Source organism: Schistocerca nitens, chromosome 5 (assembly GCF_023898315.1).
Source record: "Schistocerca nitens isolate TAMUIC-IGC-003100 chromosome 5, iqSchNite1.1, whole genome shotgun sequence".
Lineage (NCBI taxonomy): Eukaryota > Metazoa > Arthropoda > Insecta > Orthoptera > Acrididae > Schistocerca > Schistocerca nitens.
The window spans coordinates 166,754,063-166,774,658 of record NC_064618.1 but is presented as its reverse complement, the minus strand read 5'-3'; the positions used below and the strand labels follow the sequence as shown (position 1 = coordinate 166,774,658).

Genomic DNA, 20,596 nt, shown 5'->3' with positions numbered 1-20,596 from the left:
TATTTATTGCATTTGGCTAAGTACTTTGTACAGCAAAGTGAGGAATCCCCTGAAAACAACATGAAGTGTGTGGGCAGTGATTCTATGAAATGACATACACAAGCTCGTGAGCAAGGCAAAAGTGTAAACAGCACACAAATGAAGTGTTGTGCACTGGAGCTCTCAGGACACCAACAAACTTAAAACAAATGTGTGCAGTGACTTAATACATACAAATAACTTCTCAAGTATTTGTAAACAAAAACATGCCATTATATGTAACAATCTAAATAGTCCCAACAATCTTGCAAACACCACAGGTGAAACGTCTGCAAAGAATGCAGAAGCACCTTTTGAAGAAGTGCACAGGAAAAGGAGAAGAAATCTACATTTTGGCAATGAAGTAAAAACTTTTGTGAGTACTGAAGGGAGAAAGCACGTTGAGACTGTGGCTAAATATCACAAACGTTCATACAAAAATGCTCTGCTAAGTATGAGACCAAATGTAGGCTCACTGCCCCCGAATTCTGTTGCACCTGGAAACGCCAAATCTAAAACAAGATCAAGACAATAGGTGGTACAGGAGATGGACAAGGAATAGGTATGGTGGAAAAAGGGCACGGCGGTATCTGAGCAGAGTCAAAAGAGACACAACTCTTGAAAATGTCATTAGGCACTTTTCCTAACCATATCTAAGTTACAGCTGAAAAGCTTGAAAGAAAGGGGCTTAATGGCAGTTTCAAAGTTAGTGTTGACTTTGAGCTTAGAGATAAAGTAATGAACATGGCTAAAAAATACAGCAACAAAAGTGGCTTTAATTCCAGAGGATGGCCAGTTTTCCTGTGAAATAAGCTCTTCTGTGATAGACAAAACATGAAGAGCAACTAAGTTTAAAGGGATCACATACTGCTCAGAATGTCACTCCCATAGTTAGAAGCAGTGTCCATACACAATGTCTTAGAACTAAACTTGATGTATTATCATTCTTTATAGAAGAAGTGAAGCCAGATATACATTGTGTATGAACATTGGTTATCAGCAAAACAAGCCAAGTATGACGACTGTATTGAACATGTAAATTTGTGCATGATAAAGAAGAACTGCTTCCTTTCGTGTGTATCTATACAAGGTGAAAATTAATAAAACCAACAAACTGCAAGTATAGATTCCCAACTGGAAATAGAGGAAGCAGCTCCTACAAATATGTGTTTGGAAATGGATAGTGTGCCTGCAATGACAACAAACTATCATGGAACACAGTACAGAGCTGCATTGCATCCAAGTCAAAACAGATGTTCAAAATAGCCTCATTGGGTTTGCAGGTTCAAAAATGGTTCAAATGGCTCTGAGCACTATGGGACTTAACATCTACGGTCATCAGTTCCCTAGAACTTAGAACTAATTAAACTTAACTAACCTAAGGACAGCACACAACACCCAGCCATCACGAGGCAGAGAAAATCCCTGACCCCGCCGGGAATCGAACCCGGGAACCCGGGCGTGGGAAGCGAGAACGCTACCGCACGACCACGAGATGCGGGCGGTTTGCAGGTGATAGGCAGTATAGTAGCAATTGTCATTAAGGATACACATAATCTTACGTTGGCTTACACCATGTTAGCAGGCCACTTGCCTGGAGTTTGTACTAAGGTTCTTCTCAATACCCATAGAACTCGTTCCTCCAAATCTGATGTATGCGCAGTCCGGCACCTCTCTGCACGTTTGTCTGTCTGAAAGGACCCTTTATCACAGAAAAGCACAAAAAGGGCTCAAAATGTTGTGTAATGTGGTTGGTGCCTCTGAGGGTACTTGTTTGGTAGAGCTGTTCTGCCTCTCAACCATTTCCATCTGTTTGACCATACACAAAATACCATCTTGGCCATGAATGTTGGACCTTTCTGCTGCTTACAATACAATGCATCAATCACACAGCCTGCAGTGCACAAGGAACACACAGCACATGGTCAGAGGAATTGTCATTCATTAGCCTCATTTACAGTGGCAACAAGGCATGTCCTGGACACATGTTCACAGGACCTCTTTTCCTCCATTTCCTGTCAGGAATCCATCTCTGCAGTTCACCGGTTTCATTAATATTCACCCTGTATATTGCTAATGCTATGAATTATTGCAACTTTTCTTTGATCTGTCAAATATAAATTGTTCAATTTGTGCTGTATGATAAAACTGGACCAAAAAAAGTGAATCAATTAATACACACTAACAGAAAATTTAGTGTTGGAGTAACTGCCTTAAAAAGCTTCTATGTTGATTAAGTTTTAGAGTTGGCTGCTTTAGATCTTAACCCTCTATTGCCCAAATTATTATTTCCTGTAGAAAAAAATATTTATATGCACAGAATGTTAGAGAATAATGTATTTAACACATATCAGGTGAATTTTTGTTTTTGAAAAAAATTATTTTTTAAAATAGTTCTGTGACTCTGAGGTCACAGTGGGCAGTTACATTGTTTGTGTATAAAGCAGTCATATTGTAACACTCAAGTCACACTGGTCAAGAAAGAAATAACGATCCTAATGCAAAATATAACGATAAAATTTGACGTGACTTCAGAGTCACGGTGGGCAGTAGAGGGTTAATATAATTGTTGTCTCAGTGGTATTCTCCAAACAGTAGCTTTAAAAATTTCCTCATTGAAACGGAATATTGCCTGTGCTGCTTAATGTGCTTGGAATCGAAAATTGTGCTGTGTGGTGATTTTGATTTCAATGTACACTTTCATAGAGAGAGTTCTAAGGAAAGAGACTTTATGAACCTAGTAGCCAGTTATGGACTATTTGTAACAAATAATTTACCAACCAGAGGTCATGCCTGCCTTGACACTGTGATCACAAATCTAAATACTTGGGTCAACATGATGACTGTAGTTGACCCAATAATATCCATTCATGGAAAAATATATACAAAAAGAGCTGACAATCAACCAACTGGTTACTGGCATTCTAATTATGTATTCACAAAAAGGGTCATAAATACAGAAACATTAAGTGCTTCTCAGACAGCACTACCTGCAATAGAGTGGCGGCCCGGTCTGCAGGAAATGGCAGTAATTGATGAGTTCTTCCAGACCATCAAAATCAAATTTGACTATGTACATATATCTACAGAACACCAAAAACCGTCCTGTGAATGAAATGCAGGCAAAATGTGGTGAAAGGAAAAACAGACTAGCGAACTAATAAAAATTAAATGCATTGTACAGCTATTACACGATCACTTCAAAACATCAACAGGTCCGGATGAAAAGGAAATGTTTTACAGGCACAAAGTCTTTATGGAAAAGATGTTGAGCAAGCCAAAATAACATAAAGTGCTTTTCAGACAGCACTACCTGCAATAGAGTGACAGCCTGGTTTGCAGGAAATGATGGTAATTGATGCATTTACAGAGTGCTTCCAGACCATCAAAATCAAATTTGACTATGTATATCTATCTACAGAACACCAAAAACTGTCCTGTGAATGAAACACAGGCAAAATGTGGGGAAAAGAAAAACATACTAGCAAACTAAAAAAAATTTGTACAGCTATTACATGATCACTTCAAAACATCAACAGCTCTGGATGCAAAGGAAATGTTTTACAGGAAATATTTACAGGTAAAAAGTCTTTATAGAAATGGTGTTGAACAGGCCAAAAAGAAAAGCAGTGATAGGTTCACTATAGGAGCTCATAATCTGTGCAAAGCAGCCTGGGCTCTGATCACTGAAAAGAAAAAAACACCTCTCCATTATGCTTCTGTAGCCCAGATGACTTCAACGATTATTTTATTGATATTGAGAGTAAGTGCCGTGCTTGACTTGAATATAGACCCTGCAGCTGCTGTAAGAAATGACAAAAGGTGCACCATGATCAAATGGAGGAAATTTAAAAACAATGAAATAACATAAGCATTCTGACAGTCAGGATTATGGGATGTCCACTAATGTCCTCAAGCAAATTATCTATGATATTACTGAACCTTTAACTATGGTAGTTAATAAGTGTCTCTCTGCTGGTATATTCCCGAAATTTTTTAAACTTGCACGAACAGTACCAGTTAGAAAAAGCATGAACTAGATAATGGCAAGCTTCAGACCAATATCAATAATTCCAATCTTTGCTAAAGTCATTGAAATTGCAATGCTTTGTGAGTGCCATCTGTAATCAGCATGAACCATAGTATATTTAAATTCAGGTGCTTAGTTCTTAACTGTTTAAAATAACACAGTACTCCCCTCATAAATCCTTGTTAACATCAGATCCATTTTTGATGGTGATAAACTAACCAAAACAAAGACATTTAACATAACAAGTTATTCCAGTTTATCCATTTTGGGAAAAACACACATAAACACAACTTACCTATTTTAAAAAGTTACATAAACGAAAACACTATGAAAAAAAGTGCTGAAACAAGACTTAATATAATGCATGACTCAAAGCAGCTTAAAAAAACCACCATTTTTGCAATAAATTTTCATGCCCCCTATAGCATGCAAAAATTGTTCTTGAAGTTTTTTTCCAGAGCCTGAATATTCCATATTAAGGATAGAGAAAAAACCTTACCGAATATGTGCAATGTACATCAGAAAAAATCATGTCACCCAATTTGTAGAGACCAACAAATATTAACTATCCCACCCTCAAATATTGATGGGATTATTATCTTTTTGTGTACCAACCAAGAATTGTTTGAGGGAAACCATTTTGTTCATGCACATGAAACAAGAAACATGGACAACTTTACACTGTCCAATTACTACCTCAGATTGCATGTCCAAGCTCCTGAATATGTTGTTGTTTTTTTGTTGTGGTCTTCAGTCTGAAGATTGGTCTGATCAGCTCCCCATGCAATTCTATCCTGTGTGAGCCTCTTCATCTCTAAATAACTACTGCAACATACAGGGGATAGGCAAAATAATGTGAACAGTGGTAGCAATGAGATGGTTGTGTCTGACGGTCAACAACGCAGATAAGGCACATGTCGCACTGGACTGTGCATGTTCAGTATGGACTAGGTATCACTGCAGGCTGTTTATGAGTAGTGCACACTTCGTATTTGCAGAGGACAAGGTTGATGTGCAATGAAAGACCTATCAATGTTTCAAAAAGGGCAGATTGTGGAGGCCCGATTAGCTGGAGCATCAGTAACCAAAACAGCAAACTTATTGAATGTTTCAAGAGCAACTGTCTCAACAATCATGGCAGCCTACACAAAATATGGGAAGATATCATCTTGTAAACGTAATAGTGGGCGCAGATCAAAACGAAATGAGAGAGATCGTCGTACGCTAACATGAATTATGTCAAAACAACACAAAACTACAGTGGCTAAAGTGACTGCAGAGCTCAACAGCCATCTTCAAGATCCAGAATCTATTGACATGTCCGCCGAGAACTCCATAGAGCGAATATTCATGGACAAGCTGCTATATCAAAATCAAAATCATTAGTGACCACAAGCAACGCAAAGAAGCAGAAAACATGGTATCAGGAGCATAAATCCTGGATGGCTGATCAGTTGAAACATGTCATATGGTCTGACTAATCAATATTTTTATTTCCAACATCAGGCCGGGTTTACATCTTGAGAATGCCAAAAGAAGCCTACAATCCTGATTGCTTGATTCCAATGGTTAAGCATGAAGGTGGAAGTACGATGGTGTGGGCAGCCGAATCATGGTATTCTGCTGGTCCAATGATCACTCTCAAGGCCGTGTTACAGCCAACGATTGTGTGAACATTTTAGGTGATCAGGTGCACCCCATGATTCAAATGTTGTTCCCCTACAATGATGCCATATTTTGGGACAATAATGCAGCCATTCACACAGCCAGGACAGCACAATCGTGGTATCAGTAGCATGCAATTGAACTGCAGCATCTTCCCTGGCCAGCACAGCACCCGGACATGAACATTATCGAACTCCTGTGGGTGGTATTGGAGCGCAGACTCCAGAGCAGATCTCCACATCCCTTGTTGCTACAGAAGTTAGTTCACATTATTTTACCTATCCCCTGTACATCCTTCTGAATCTGCTTACTGTATTCATCTCTTGGTCTCCCTCTATAATTTTTACTCCATGCACTTCTCTCCAATACTAAACTGGAGATCCCTTGATGTCTTTGAATGTGTCCTATCAACTGATCCCCTCTTCTAGTCAGGTTGTGCCACAACTTTCCTCTCTCCACAATTCTATTACATACCTCCTCAATAGTTACATGATCTACCCATCTCATCTTCAGCATTCTTCTTTTACACCACATTTCAAAAGGTTCTATCTCTTGTTGTTTAAACTATTTACCCTCTAATACATGGCTACATTCAATACAAATACATTCAGAAAAGATTTCCTAACACTTAAATCTATATTCGATGTTAACAAATTTCTCTTCTTCAGAAATACTTTTCTTGCCACTGCCAGTCTACATTTTCTATCCTTTCTACTTTGGCCATCATCTGTTATTTTACTGCCCAAAAAGCAAAACTCATCTCCTACTCTAAATGTCTCATTTTCTAATCAATTCCCTCAATATCACCTGATTTAATTTGACTACATTAGCTCATTTTGATTTTGTTTATCCTCAGCATATGAGAATGAAAACTTACAATAAATTAAAAAGGAACAAGTTAATGCATTTTAGTTAGGCGCATTGGAGAGAAACCTACATGAAATATTGCACATGAAACACTATTAACTAGTGGACAAATTCATACAGGATGAACTGGTAATCTGAGCTGGATACCACTTGCTACATATCCTACCAACAGCTAAGATGTTCATTTTAGTGTCATATTATTATGTATTAGAGTAAAAATTATTTTAAATATAATGTAAATTTAAGATGTCTCTCCTGTGCTCAAACTATATTTCACATAATTTTCTGGGCAGATGTACCTCCCAGAAATGATGAAATATGCAAATACTACATTACAGAATCAGATTTGTCACAAATCATTGGAAAAATGGTCTACATGATAAACATATGAATAAAATAAAATAAATAAACTCACCAATATGTGTTAATAATAGATTAGTTATATGCCTCATTGCTGAGGGAAGCCAGTGGACACCATCACTTGATCTCCTGAAAATTTGCCAAAAGACTGTTGATCACTAATGTAATGTAGATAAATATAATACTGCACTGGATGAAATAAAGGTCATACCTGTGTATTTGCATTCGCATGTAATAATGTACGTCTAGTACATCAAACCCAAATGAGGCAACAACATCACGTGCATACATATTTGCTTCCATTACTTCAAATCGCATGGTGTGACGTAGAAATTCAACCTAAAAGATTTTCCATTTCAGTAACTTGACAATAAAAAATGAAAACATCAGCCGTTGCATGAGATTATTTGGCAGCAAAATTATTTACTGGAAAGTGAAGTGAAGCATTATTGCTTCTGATTCATAAATGTCATTACATGCACACAAAAACTGTCATAACAGTGATGTCTGGCTGTTCATGTTGTGGTACCTCATAGGGAGGTAAAAGAAATCATCTTTACACATTCAATCTGTGAAACTAGACACTTCCTGACTTACATAGTGAATCCATCCTAGGTCCCCTTCTGAAGCTAAGAAAGAACATGACTTGCCAAAGTGAACATTGTGATCTTGCCCTCACCACCTCTACATGAATAATTTTCACTTGGTAGGGAAATGCTGCTTTGTCTGAGTTCTAGAGTCCAAATAGCTACTATGTCACTTTTCAGTTTGGGTAAAGGAGATAATATTCTACAACTGACAATTTGACGCTGTTGGAGCTGGATAGCCACTAGGCTTTCCTATGCAAGCTCACTGGTGTCTTTTTTCATCTTAAGAAACTCTATAATACCACCTGGTGGAGGGAGGTGAGGTGGAAATAAATTCATCTGAAAGCTGCATCAGTGGTGTTTCTGAGGATGTCTCCTATCCATTCTCTTGCGCTGATTCTTTGGTATCATGTTGGGGGAAGTATTGCCGATTAGTTTGACCAGAATTATGTGTGTTATCACTTTCTTGTTGGCATCAGCAGAATTTTCTGTTGACACCACACAGTTAACAGAAATACAGGTAGTAATGAATGAACTACTGAACAGAGTTTAGAGGGAAACTGAGAAACTTGTGTTGTCAGTGAATAAGAAAAGGACCAAGATCATGATAATTGGCAGAGGTGAATCACTGCCATCTACTGATATACTGTCAGAATATGAAGAAGCTGATCACTTTGTCTACCTGGCTTCAGTGGTTCGAAAAGAGAGTGGCTCTTCACAAGAAATATAGTGTAGAATTGCTCTTGGAAAGGATGCTCAATCAAAGCTGTCTGTGATTTGGAAGGACCAAGTCCTAGCCAGATGTATTAAATTGCTACAATCTCTGGTGTTTCCAGGTTTCCTTTTGGGGCTGAAATGTGGACAATAACCAAAGTAGATCGCAAAAAAATTGCTGCAGGTAGTTACTGAGAATATCGTAGGTGAATAAACAAACCAACAAATCAATCCTTCAAGACTCAGTGTGGAGAAGAGGTTGTCCAACATTTGTTTCCAAAGAATCCTGCAGTTCTTTTGTCACCCCGATGACAAGAGGATAACTTGGAAAATATTATCACCCAAGGCAAAGTTGAAGGGAAAAGTCTGCAGAGAAGATAACTGAGATGGTGGATGGACCTCTTGAAGAAGGAGACAAACCAGACTTGGGGCCAGATACTCTGAGATGCAGAAGACTGGGAAAAATGGAGGCAGGCTGCTAAGAGGCTCATGTGATGGTCAGCAACTTTCAACTATTGAAGACGAGGTATTGATGATGATCAATAGAATAACATATACTGTTAAGAAGCCAGAGCAGTGTTTATTATACACTGTTTAGCTGTATTTTTGTAACAAGTAAAAACTGTGTGTCTGGCATGAATGATGAGTGAGATGATGGAGCTGTGGACAAAGCACACTGACTTACTGTTCTCACCAGAGATATGTATGTGTAAGACCATTTTAAAGCAAATGTGCTACATTTTCGATCCACCTGTTTTACAAAGGAAAGACCACATTCTGTTTCTTATAGTAACTTTCAGTGCCTTTGCCACAGGACCTGGAGAGCAGGCGGAATGGATCCAGACATATAAGAATTGTATGTGGTCCCAGTCAGATTATGGGTTCAAAGTGTACAGATCAGCAAGACATAATACATTACCCATTCATTATTTGCAGTATTGTTTGCCTAAAAAAATGACTACAGGAATCCCAATAATTTATTTGTTGCAGTATGATTAACTGCCCCAACCCCCTTCTCTCTCTCTACTACAGGAATCCCGATAATTTATTTGTTGCAGTATGATTAACTGCCCCCAACCCCCTTCTCTCTCTCTCTCTCTCTCACTCACTCACATACACACACACACACACACACACACACACACACACACACAAATACTGATGAGACAAAGCATTATTTGATCACTGCTCAATTTTACTTGAACACCATCTGGTGGCATTGCAGGCACATGACACACTAAGGAAAATATATTGCTGGAGCAGAGGTGAATGGCGAATCACCCTAGAGACAATATGGGCTGCAAATGGGGAAAACAGCTGACATAAGCAACTTTGGCAAAGGGCAGATTGTTATATGGTTCGGTGCCTGGAGAGGCATCTTGGCAATGGTGAAGCTGGTTAACTGTTTGCTTGCTACTAAAGTGGGCATCTATGGAAAGTGGTTGAAGGACAGTGAAACCATAAGTAAGTGACAAGGCGTTGGATGGCCACATTTCATCAAAAAACATGCAGGTTGAGGTTGCTTGTTCTGCAATGCTACGCAGCAAGCGCTCTTTGACAGATCTTACAGGGAGTATGAAACGGAGCAAACTGGAATCTACTATATGCTCTTATTTCACTCCCATTAATAAGTAATTTTTTTATTCTTCTTTAACTGCTCATTCAAGTACCTACAAAGTACATGTGTAGATGTACTTGAATCTATCAGAACGTTAATGAGACTTTGCCTCAATTAAATAAAATATTCAGGCTGTTCTTTTCAATGTGCTGAATTCACTACAGCTGGAATCTGCCAACTCATACAAATACCTGGGTGTAACACTCTGGAGGGATATGGAATGGAATGATCACATTTGAGCTTCAGTGGTGGGCAAAGCAGGTACTAGGCTTCCATTTCTTGGTAGAATATTGGGGAAATGCAATAAGTCTACAAAGGAGATTGCTTACAAATCACCCATGCAGCCCATTCTAGAATACTGCTCAAGTTTTTGGGACCCATACAAAATAAGACTAACATATTGAACATATGCAGAGATGGGCAGCACAAATGGCCACAGGTTTGTGTGACCCATGGGAGAGTGTCACAGAGATGCTGTAGAAACTGAAATGGCAGACTCTTGAAGATAGATGTATACTAACCTGAGAAAGACTAATTACAAAGTTTCAAGAACTGCCTTTAAGTGATAAAGTTTCAAGAACTGGCTTTAAGTGATGACTCTAGGAATATACTACAATGCTCTACGTATCACTCCCATACCAGTCATGGGAGAAAACTAGATTAATTATAGCACACACAGAGACATTTAAACAATCTTTCTCCTGTGCTTCACACACTAATGCAACAGGAAGAAACCATAGAAACTAGTATAATGGGTCGTACCCTGTGCCAATAACTTCACATTGGTTTGCAGAGTATAGATGTAGAACTGTCCTTGTCAGAAGGCTATAATTGTGCTACAATTGTTGGAGGAGTTTAATGTGAATTCTTGTTGATGGACTGGCCACCAAACTCACCCGATATGAACACTATGGAAAGCATCTACATTTTATGGAACAAATCTATGCTCATAAACCATTGCCCATAATTTCAGAGAATTGCATGACCTGTGCATAGACATCTGGTAGCACATAACTCCAGAAACCTTGCTTGTAACATCAATAACTGTTGATTGAAGATTGAAAGGTAAAGAAATAGTTGCTCTGGGTTTGAATATATTATATTTTATGAAGGAGATGAAAATTAACTGTATCAGAAGGATACATTTTAATTTTTATTATTTTCTGGTGCATGGAGAGAAGTTCATGGGGTGTACTACACAAGATTTGTGAATTATTTACAGATAGGAAGACTATTTTAAGGGAGAGGAATTTTAAACTTCCTGGCAGATTAAAACTGTGTGCCGGACCGAGACTCGAACTCAGGACCTTTACCTTTTGCGGGCAAGTGCTCTACCAACTGAGCTATCCAAGCATGACTCACACCATGTCCTCACAGCTTTACTTTTGCCAGTACCTTGTCTCCTACCTTCCAAACTTTGCAGAAGCTCTCCTGCGAACCTTGCAGAACTAGCACTTGGCCGCGAAAGGCAAAGGTCCCGAGTTCAAGTCTCGGTCCAGCACACAGTTTTAATCTGCCAGGAAGTTTCATATCAGCGCACATTCTGCTGCAGAGTAAAATCTCATTCTGGAAACATCCCCAAGGCTGTGGCTAAGCCATGTCTCCACAATATCCTTTCTTTCAGGAGTGCTAGTTCTGCAAGGTTCGCAGGAGAGCTTCTGCAAAGTCTGTAAGGTAGGAGACAAGGTACTGGCAGAAGTAAGACTGTGAGGACAAGGTGTGAGTCATGCTTGGATAGCTCAGTTGGTAGAGCACTTGCCCGCAAAAGGCAAAGGTCCCGAGTTCGAGTCTCAGTCTGGCACACAGTTTTAATCTGCCAGGAAGTTTCATATCAGCGCACACTCCACTGCAGAGTGAAAATCTCATTCTGGAAACATTCCCAAGGCTGTGGCTAAGCCATGTCTCCGCAATATCCTTTCTTTCAGGAGTGCTAGTTCTGCAAGGTTCGCAGGAGAGCTTCTGCAAAGTTTGGAAGGTAGGAGACGAGGCAGAAGTAAAGCTGTGAGGGTGAGTTGTGCTTGGGTAGCTCAGTTGGTATATCACTTGCCTGCAAAAGGCTAAGGTCCCGAGTTCGAGTCTCAGTCCGGCACACAGTTTTAATCTACCAGAAAGTTTCATATCAGCACACACTCCGCTGCAGAGTGAAAATCTCATTCTAGAGAGGAATTTGATTAATATTTTTGACCTATTAGAAGTTCTGTACTGCGCAGTGACAATTTCATGAATGCTGTTGTTAACAGATATATTAGAAGTTAATCACAGTCATCATTGTTGCTGTACATATCATATTTTCCTAAACTTGCAATCTACAAATGTAAACTAATATAATCAGACAACAGAGAATTTTGGTAGACAGCAGAATTGTTATGTGGTGTTCAACTGACTTGGAAGAGATGAAATATAATAAGCAAAAATTATGATAGGATGACATCACAAATGGCAAACTGGAGGATGCAGCCGAACATGTACTGACAAAAATAAATGCTACACCAAGCACTCTCTTACCCAAAACAATACTTAACATGAACATGTAATATTAGGGAAATATTTTCATTTTCTCATTGTTTCTATGGCTCCACAGGACCTTTGCTCATTAAACCCTTTTCTAATGGAATCTCATAATTAAGGTTAACACCCTGCCCATTCCACAAAGAGTTTTAGAAGTTGGGTTCAAAGTCTTCACCCTCAACCCACCCAAAGCAAGAAAGACATGTCAACCAGAAAAGCCCTATTCACCTGGGCAGAAATGAACTGCACATGTGTAATGTACCTCATCAAACATTAAACTCACGTATGTGCAACTCTCTTTCCAAGTTCTGTATCTTCATCATCATGAAGATGTCTACAGCAAAACGCCCATTCTTTTAAACAGTCAACATTTCATCTTCTCACCTTGACAAGGGTCCATGAAGCAAGCCCAGAGGGACAACTGTTAGAACTGAACATGGCCCACCTCAGGAAAACCAGATTCAGCGAACTTGAACCTGTCAGTCCATGCTGAGTTGCTTGCTCATTAACACCAACCTGGGAGTATATAGTTATTGATTAAACAACACTGCATAACTGAATTTTTGTCAGTTCTCAACTTTTCAGTCAGTTGACATTCTTGGTTCTCCACTCAAATGCTATTACCACGGGAATGACAAATTTTTATTGTTTTACAAAGACAATTAAGCTGAAACAACACCATATAAGTCAACCATAAGAAGAAAAATGTTTAAGTTCTACATAACTATAAAAATGCGAAATAATTCAAAAGTATGAAATACTGCATGATTGGAACATAGTCGTTATGGTAAACAATACCAAATAAACATAACAAGGCACACAACTACAGAACATTGTCATTGCTTATTATGTATCTCTCTATGTCCAAAGGCAGTTCTTGTGTAACAGCTTGAGGTTATGGACAGCATTTCATGACATACACTTTTTACCAAGCAAGAAATTGTTTATCAGCGGAAAGTAGTGTATGGAAGTGGAGATCTTACATCAGCAAGAATATCCTCACATTACCTTAATCCCATAACAGTGATCCACAAAAACTATGAATCTTTGTAGTATTTCAGTTGTTGTATTTTAACTGACAGGCTGTTACTTATTGGGTCATTCTATGTCAAAGGGACCAATTAAAACATGTCCCCACTCCACCCACTCCAAATCTAATAAAATTTGGTGTGAAGGTTCTATGTGGTCTTTGATGGTTATATACCAAATTTCAGTCATACTATGGCAAAAATTAAGAGATTTAGCCACACCTAAATATAGATTAAATCCTCTAAAATGGCTAAAAAGTTTGTCGCACTATTCTGAGAGCCAAGGTCTCACTGACCACTGCTACTTTTCATATGAATCAATCACATCAAAACGTCAGAAGGTTATTTCTACCTATGATGTCTGTATGTGGATCAAATTTAACTAACATTGAATGCCTAGATGAAAAGATATGCATCTGTTAAGTTGGTCAAAATTTTCTACGGGAAAATTTTAGGGCATTTTTGGGGGGCAATATCTCAACTGTGCCTTGTTCAATCCTTTTTCTCCTGCCACAGGTGGAAAGAGCATACTTTAAGCTTTAAAAGCTATACTGTTTAATTTCTGGATCTTGCATATTGATGGGTAAGAATACCTCTCAAAAGTAGGGAAAATGGATTATCGATAAATACCAAAAAATTAATACAATTTGAAGTTGTAAGTCAAAAAATGTGTAACTGTAGTGTCTTTTAATAGTATAAGATTTGCCTTTGGTTTAGGGAATGTAACTATGCTAATAAGAAGTTTTTTTACATTATTCAGCACTTGCACATACAAGAACACGGAGCAAGCTGCCTCCAGCCAGAACACATACTCCAACATTTTCAGATGACAAGAGACAGTGTGGTATTGGGTTGCAAGGCACACACGTCTCTCAATTCAGTTAACTTGCATGTTGTGTATAGCTGATCCTCTTCTCTGGGTAATCAGCTATGTCAATCTCCCACGAGCTTCTTCTCCGAAGACTATAGCTGGTTAAGGGAATTTATTAAAATACTTCTCTATCCTTGACATAATTTTGGTACTCATATAATACTTTTCAGTCCGATCACTTTATATTTTCAACTTTCACAGATAATAACTTCTGCAAGCTAATTTATTCCTTACATGTTAGACTCATTTAAACATATTCAAATAGCATACATTTGTCTTGTTTCATTCATAGCCAAGACACGAAATAATTTAAAAGTCTCTAGTCTCAAGCGAGTCCAATACATGAATGTGCAAGCACTCTATATTCAACTATTCAATAGCCTTTTTTACAATCACTGCAGTCACTAACACATCAAAGAATATGGCATAATTATTCGTGGAGTTCTCCTCACGTCTTCTGTGGTGCTGGCGGAAAACACTTGTCGTCGTCAGTGACTCGCCCCTCTTACAGTCTCCTAATAACAAACTTTCTACTGGCACATAGAAACAGGTGGATCCATAGAAACGTTCTCACTCTCCCGCACTTGTACCTAAAATATCGGGTGTTCGAGATGGAGAAAGGCCGAGTGTTTCTAGAATTTTCCCCGAAATTCCTGAGGCACTACATATCCCTCCCCTTAGCTTGAACCCATGATATTTTATACATATTCATTATGTACAATAATATTGCACAAAATGATAATTCTTTATCTTTTAACAGTATCTCTCTTTTTTACTAATAACCATACATAGTTTACCACAATTACAAAATGTGAACCTTTCAATCTATGTTGGAGTTACCTCTTTTCACTCTCCAAAAATTTGTGAGTACCAAACTTTTGTTTTCTATTCCTCTTCCAATCGTAAATTACAGGTGCACATAATTCATGAATACTCTACTGCTTTGTTCTTAATTCCCACACTATTTTTCCTAAGTATGTACTTATTCATTACTTATTTTGATCTGGAGGAACTCTGGGTAGAATAAAGTGTTCCCTTCTTCTGACACCTGTAAATCTAAAACGTAAAAATGCTAGTGCTTCGTAGAATTCAAAATTACCAGACTCATCCCTTTAAATATGTGGCTTCTGTCATGATACTGCCTTTTTTCCCTTTAGGAACAGTACCTACATCTTAATGTTACATGGGTTGATCCTAGGAGTACCCTTTCTCCCTGCGTTTTGGTAGGTACGTCCCTTTCTTATTCCTATCCTCCTATGGTACAGGTCAATCCCCTTCTTGGTGCCCCTGTCCATGCAGTATAGGTCAGCCTTTCATAGGTCTGCCTATCCGCCCTTTCTCTCATCTAATAAATGTCGAGTGCACCCTCTGTATCCTTCTTGAATAGGCTTCCTGGTTCATTGCGCTAGCATACATCTTTATGAATACTATTCTTATATATTCTCTGGTAAAATTACAAATCTACTTTATATTTCTATTCCACTTTCTAATACTTCATCTAATACCTTAGAGTCCTCTTTCAATCCTCACTTTTACCATATAAACAAATATCATGTCCACACATAGTAGATGTTATGTCTACCTGTATTTACCAAATTCCAGTAGATACGCCTTTTCTCAAAGGACTTGCATGGCACATGTAAATATATTTTTGAGAGTTGGGGGGGGGGGGGGGGGGGAGGAATACGATGCAGAGCTGTCACAAATCAACAATGTAATATGTGCATTGACTCAGATGTACATATATCTTTATTCCCCAAATCCCCTGGCATTTCTGACATCACTTCAGGTTTCTAAATCATAATTCTTTCTCCTGTTTGTGTTTAAGTGTATCTTTGTGTGTATGTAGATGTGTGTTTGTGTATCCTGATTCTTCGGCCTAGATTAGATTAGATTAGATTAGTTTTCGTTCCATAGATCCGTGCTGAGGAGATCCTCGTGGATGTGGAACATGTCAATTTTTTTTAAGCTGAAATTACAATACTAATAGTATGAATATATACAATACATCATTTGTTTCTACTAAAAAATTCGTCAATGGGGTTGAAGGAGTTGGCCACTAGTAAGTCTTTCCGGCTCCTTTTAAACTGATCTTTATTTGTAACTAAATTTATTATGTTTACTGGCAAATTATTGAAGATGAGTGTTCCTGAGTAGTGGACCCCTTTTTGAACTAAAGTAACTGCTTTTAAGTCCTTGTGCAGATCATTTTTGTTCCTGGTATTGTATGTATGAACTGAGCTGTTTGTTGGAAAAAGAGATATATTATTTAGGACAAATTTCATTAATGAGTAAATATACTGAGAGGCAGTAGTTAGTATACCCAGTTCTTTGAAGAGGTTTCTACAGGACGTCCGTGAATTTACTCCACAAATAATACATATTACACGCTTTTGGACTCTGAAAACTTTTGACTTGAAGAGTTACCCCAAAATATTATACCATATGACATTATGGAATGAAAGTAGGCAAAGTATACAAGCTTTTTCGTTTTTATGTCACCTATGTCTGCTAACACTCGAATTGCAAATACAGATTTGTTAAGGCGTTTCTGCAGTTCTGTGGTGTGCTCTTCCCAACTGAATTTATTATCAAGTTGTAATCCCAGGAATTTAAGACTGTCAACCTCTTCTATCTGCTCTTCTTCGTATTTTATGCATATGCTGGGTGGAAACCTCTTACAAGTTCTGAATTGCATATAGTGAGTCTTTTCGAAGTTTAATGTCAGTGAGTTGGCTTTAAACCATTTATTAATATCCATGAAAATATCATTAGCAGATCTTTCTAGAACTACACTTGACATACTATTTATTGCAATACTTGTGTCATCTGCAAACAAAACGAACTCTGCTTCTGGCAGTGTAACTGATGAGAGATCATTAATGTACACAAGAAAAAGCAATGGCCCTAAGATGGATCCTTGCGGGACACCACATGTAATTTCTTCCCATTCTGATGATGACTTAATTCACTAGTCCCTTGCACTGACACCCTTTGTTTCCTGTTAGTGAGGTATGACTTGAACCATTTTGCAGCACTGCCCGTGACACCATAGAATTCTAATTTACTTAAAAGGATGTTGTTACTCCTATAGAAAAGGTACGATAAGAAATAATGTCTCTGTCATAGTACGATTCCAATCCTAATAATGGCTTATCACCACCTCGTACTATTGCAACTGTTAACCAAGAATTGCCAGTAACAACCTCGGTAGTAGTACATGAAAAATTAATCTTGCATCCAACAAATGTGATAGGACCACTCAGAAGCTCTTCTTGAACAACATTATTAGGAACGAAACCAAAAGTGTCCACGGTTTTATATATTGGCATCCTTTGCCTCCTGTAGTATCTTCTACGACGGTAAGGCATGGCTGTGTGCTTCATGCGGCTGCCACAAGTCGACTGAGCATGCAGCTGCCTGTGTAGTCTGTTATCAAGCAACATGGACGTGGCAGGAAGTCAGCGCGCTCCGCGGCGCAATGGCGGCACCTGTTGCGCAACCGGAAGTGAGTTTTCCAGCAACACGGGCCATCGATGGCTGTGTGCATATACTGTACACTGCTGTCTAAGGCGGGTGACCTTGAGTGGGACTTAGCCGCTAGACGAGGCAGCCGGGCAACACGGGCCCTAGTATTACTAGGCCCGTGTTGCTGGAAAACTCACTTCCGGTTGCGCAACAGGCACTGCCATTGCGCCGCAGAGTGCGCTGACTTCCTGCCACGCCCATGTTGCTTGATAACAGACTACACAGGCAGCTGCATGCTCAGTCGACTTGTGGCAGCCGCACGAAGCACACAGCCATGCCTTACCGTCGTATAAGATACTACAGGAGGCAAAGGACGCCAATATATAAAACTGTGGACACTTTTGGTTTCGTTCCTAATAATGTTGTTCAAGAAGAGCTTCTGAGTGGTCCTATTACATTTGTTGGATGCAAGATTAATTTTTCACGTACTACTACCGAGGTTGTTACTGGCAATTCTTGGTTAACAGTTGCAATAGTACGAGGTGGTGATAAGCCATTATTAGGATTGGAATCGTACTATCACAGAGACATTATTTCTTATCGTACCTTTTCCATAGGAGTAAAAGATGATAGGAATTATGGTACAGGAAATATGTTTAAGGTTATTGGAAACCACGGAAAATAAGAAGGACTTCAGCAATAGAAGTATACGCATATGGAAAGAGGGAAAGATAGACCGGTACTCAAATGAGAAGTAAGAAAGGAAAAAGTAGAACTGGTTGCTGAGATTGAAGAAGAGGAAGAAAATAGCCACAAAGACAGGAAAACCCTTCCCCCCCCCCTCCCCCCCTCACCAGGATCCCTATTTTGCCGGTATTTGAGTGAGAAGCCAGAGGAGGTATGATGTTCAACATCATCTCCTACAGAACGGACATTCTCACCCTCACCTTTGAAGCCCCTGAAGAAAAATCTTAGCAACATGTATGGAACGGCAAATGGTGAAGAATCAGTTACACTTGTCTGTGAGGGTTGTCTGAAATTTGGGGTGTGTGATAAGTGTTAGTCATGCTTTTACTTACACTACCCAGCCCTTCCAAAAGTGCTACAAACCTTCCCATTTACATTATATCTCGCAAATGGTAAAAATTATGTATCATGTTATCACAATTATGTAATGGTTCATATAAACTTCCATTTTCTATTAATCTAATATTCCTTGATTACTCTCAAAGAATAACTTAGGCAAAATTAAGATGTAGGTATACTCTGATGCTGGGATTCGAGACCACCACTGACTAGAGCAGAGCGTGAAGGCGACTTAAATACTTAGGACGACTTCTTCCAAACTCTACACTGATGCTGGGATTCGACACCACCGCTGAGTAGAGCGGAGCATGAAGACGACTTAAATACTTATCAGGCACTAACAACCGAATGCTGAGAACACAGACTGTTCTGGATGTAATTGCAGATATATCAAGTCAGAATCCAACTGCTTCTACGGAGCATATTATGAAAACAGAAATAGGTGCTTCAGTCCTGACTCGATATAACAACAAAATTTATCAAGCTGATGACATAGCGTGGAACAGAAGCCTACATAACCCATTTGAGACCATGAATAGTATTCCAATCATTTATTGCTATTACTACAAGAAGCAGTATGGCCTAGATATCAAATTGCTTGTCAGGCAAGTAAAGACAAGGATGCAGAAGCAAGAGAAAACTGATCAACTTATATGTCTCTTTAAAGGTGGATAATAGGATAGTATAAGAATTCAAGAATAGATTACAGAATAGTTTAAGATTTGAAGGGCATTCGGCACAGGAAAAATATTACAGAAGAAACACCGAAAACATCCAGGGATCCGATGGTTGTCACCCCGCCCATTAACACAGAATGTTAACATCCCTGGGAGACAGGTGTGACTTTGCCTGGATCTCATGGATGTGACCTTAACCTCACTTCAGCAAGTGCAAACCAGTACTTCTTGTTAAATTTTGTGTGAAAGTCTCTCCACGACAAAACAATCACCACTTTACTAGGAAACACAACATTAGGTAAAGTTATTCTATTTTCTACTTTGTCACAAACAAGTTTGAATTAGCCGAAACATTTCCGGAGGTTATACTCTCTGTAACTTTTCGATCTATAATTTGTTCAAATGGTTCCTCCAAACTATATACATTTATAAAATCAAAGGTGACTTTTTTTTTTGTTCCATATTATTTATTTGTGAACTGACAGCTCGTGTAGTAACAGCTCATATACTAACACCTGGAATTTTCGACTGAATAATCGATAATACTTCCTTAGGTCGATCCGTGCTCTTCTTCAAAGTATTCATGTCCTGTCAGACAGAATTAAATTTAACATTACATACATTTTCACAAGATCCTAATTTTTCACTCAGTTCCGTTTCTACATTATTACATTTATCTTCAATGTCAAATCCTAATCTTTTAGTTAAATCTTGAAGTTGCTCATCCAGCCTCTTGTTAAATTCAGTAAATAGTTGATTAACCTGAGTATTCAAAGAACTATTGAGTTCACTCTTTAAATCCAACTTCAGATTTTCTACCTTATTATTTAAAGAGTCAAATTCATTCTTTAATAAAAACATATTTGCTGCTTGACTGTTCAGGGTTTCACTCTGAGCATTTAAACTAGAATGTACTTACAATTGAAAGAAAAACGCCCTCAGTCACTATTTTTAATGAATCAACCGGGTTTCAACACTGCTAGGAGTGTCTTCCTCAGAATTTAAATCAAAGAATGGTCTATAACATGGTCACAGAATTATGACTAAAATCGTATGATACAGAGTATAAGTACAGAATCATCATGAAAGACTGGCAGTA

At 38.5% G+C, this 20,596-nt stretch overlaps 1 protein-coding gene across 1 annotated transcript in view; it reads right to left on the bottom strand.

Annotated features, from left to right (window-relative positions):
• Positions 1 to 438: 438 nt before the first annotated feature.
• LOC126260325 (PC-esterase domain-containing protein 1A-like) overlaps positions 439 to 20,596 on the bottom strand; it is a 169,705-nt gene continuing 149,547 nt past the window's right edge. The window contains exons 7-9 of the mRNA XM_049957650.1: positions 7,152 to 7,279; positions 6,996 to 7,069; positions 439 to 530 (exon numbers count right to left, since the gene is read on the bottom strand). Of these exons, the coding sequence (XP_049813607.1) occupies positions 439 to 530; positions 6,996 to 7,069; positions 7,152 to 7,279 (294 nt within the window). The remainder of the gene's footprint in view (positions 531 to 6,995; positions 7,070 to 7,151; positions 7,280 to 20,596) is intronic.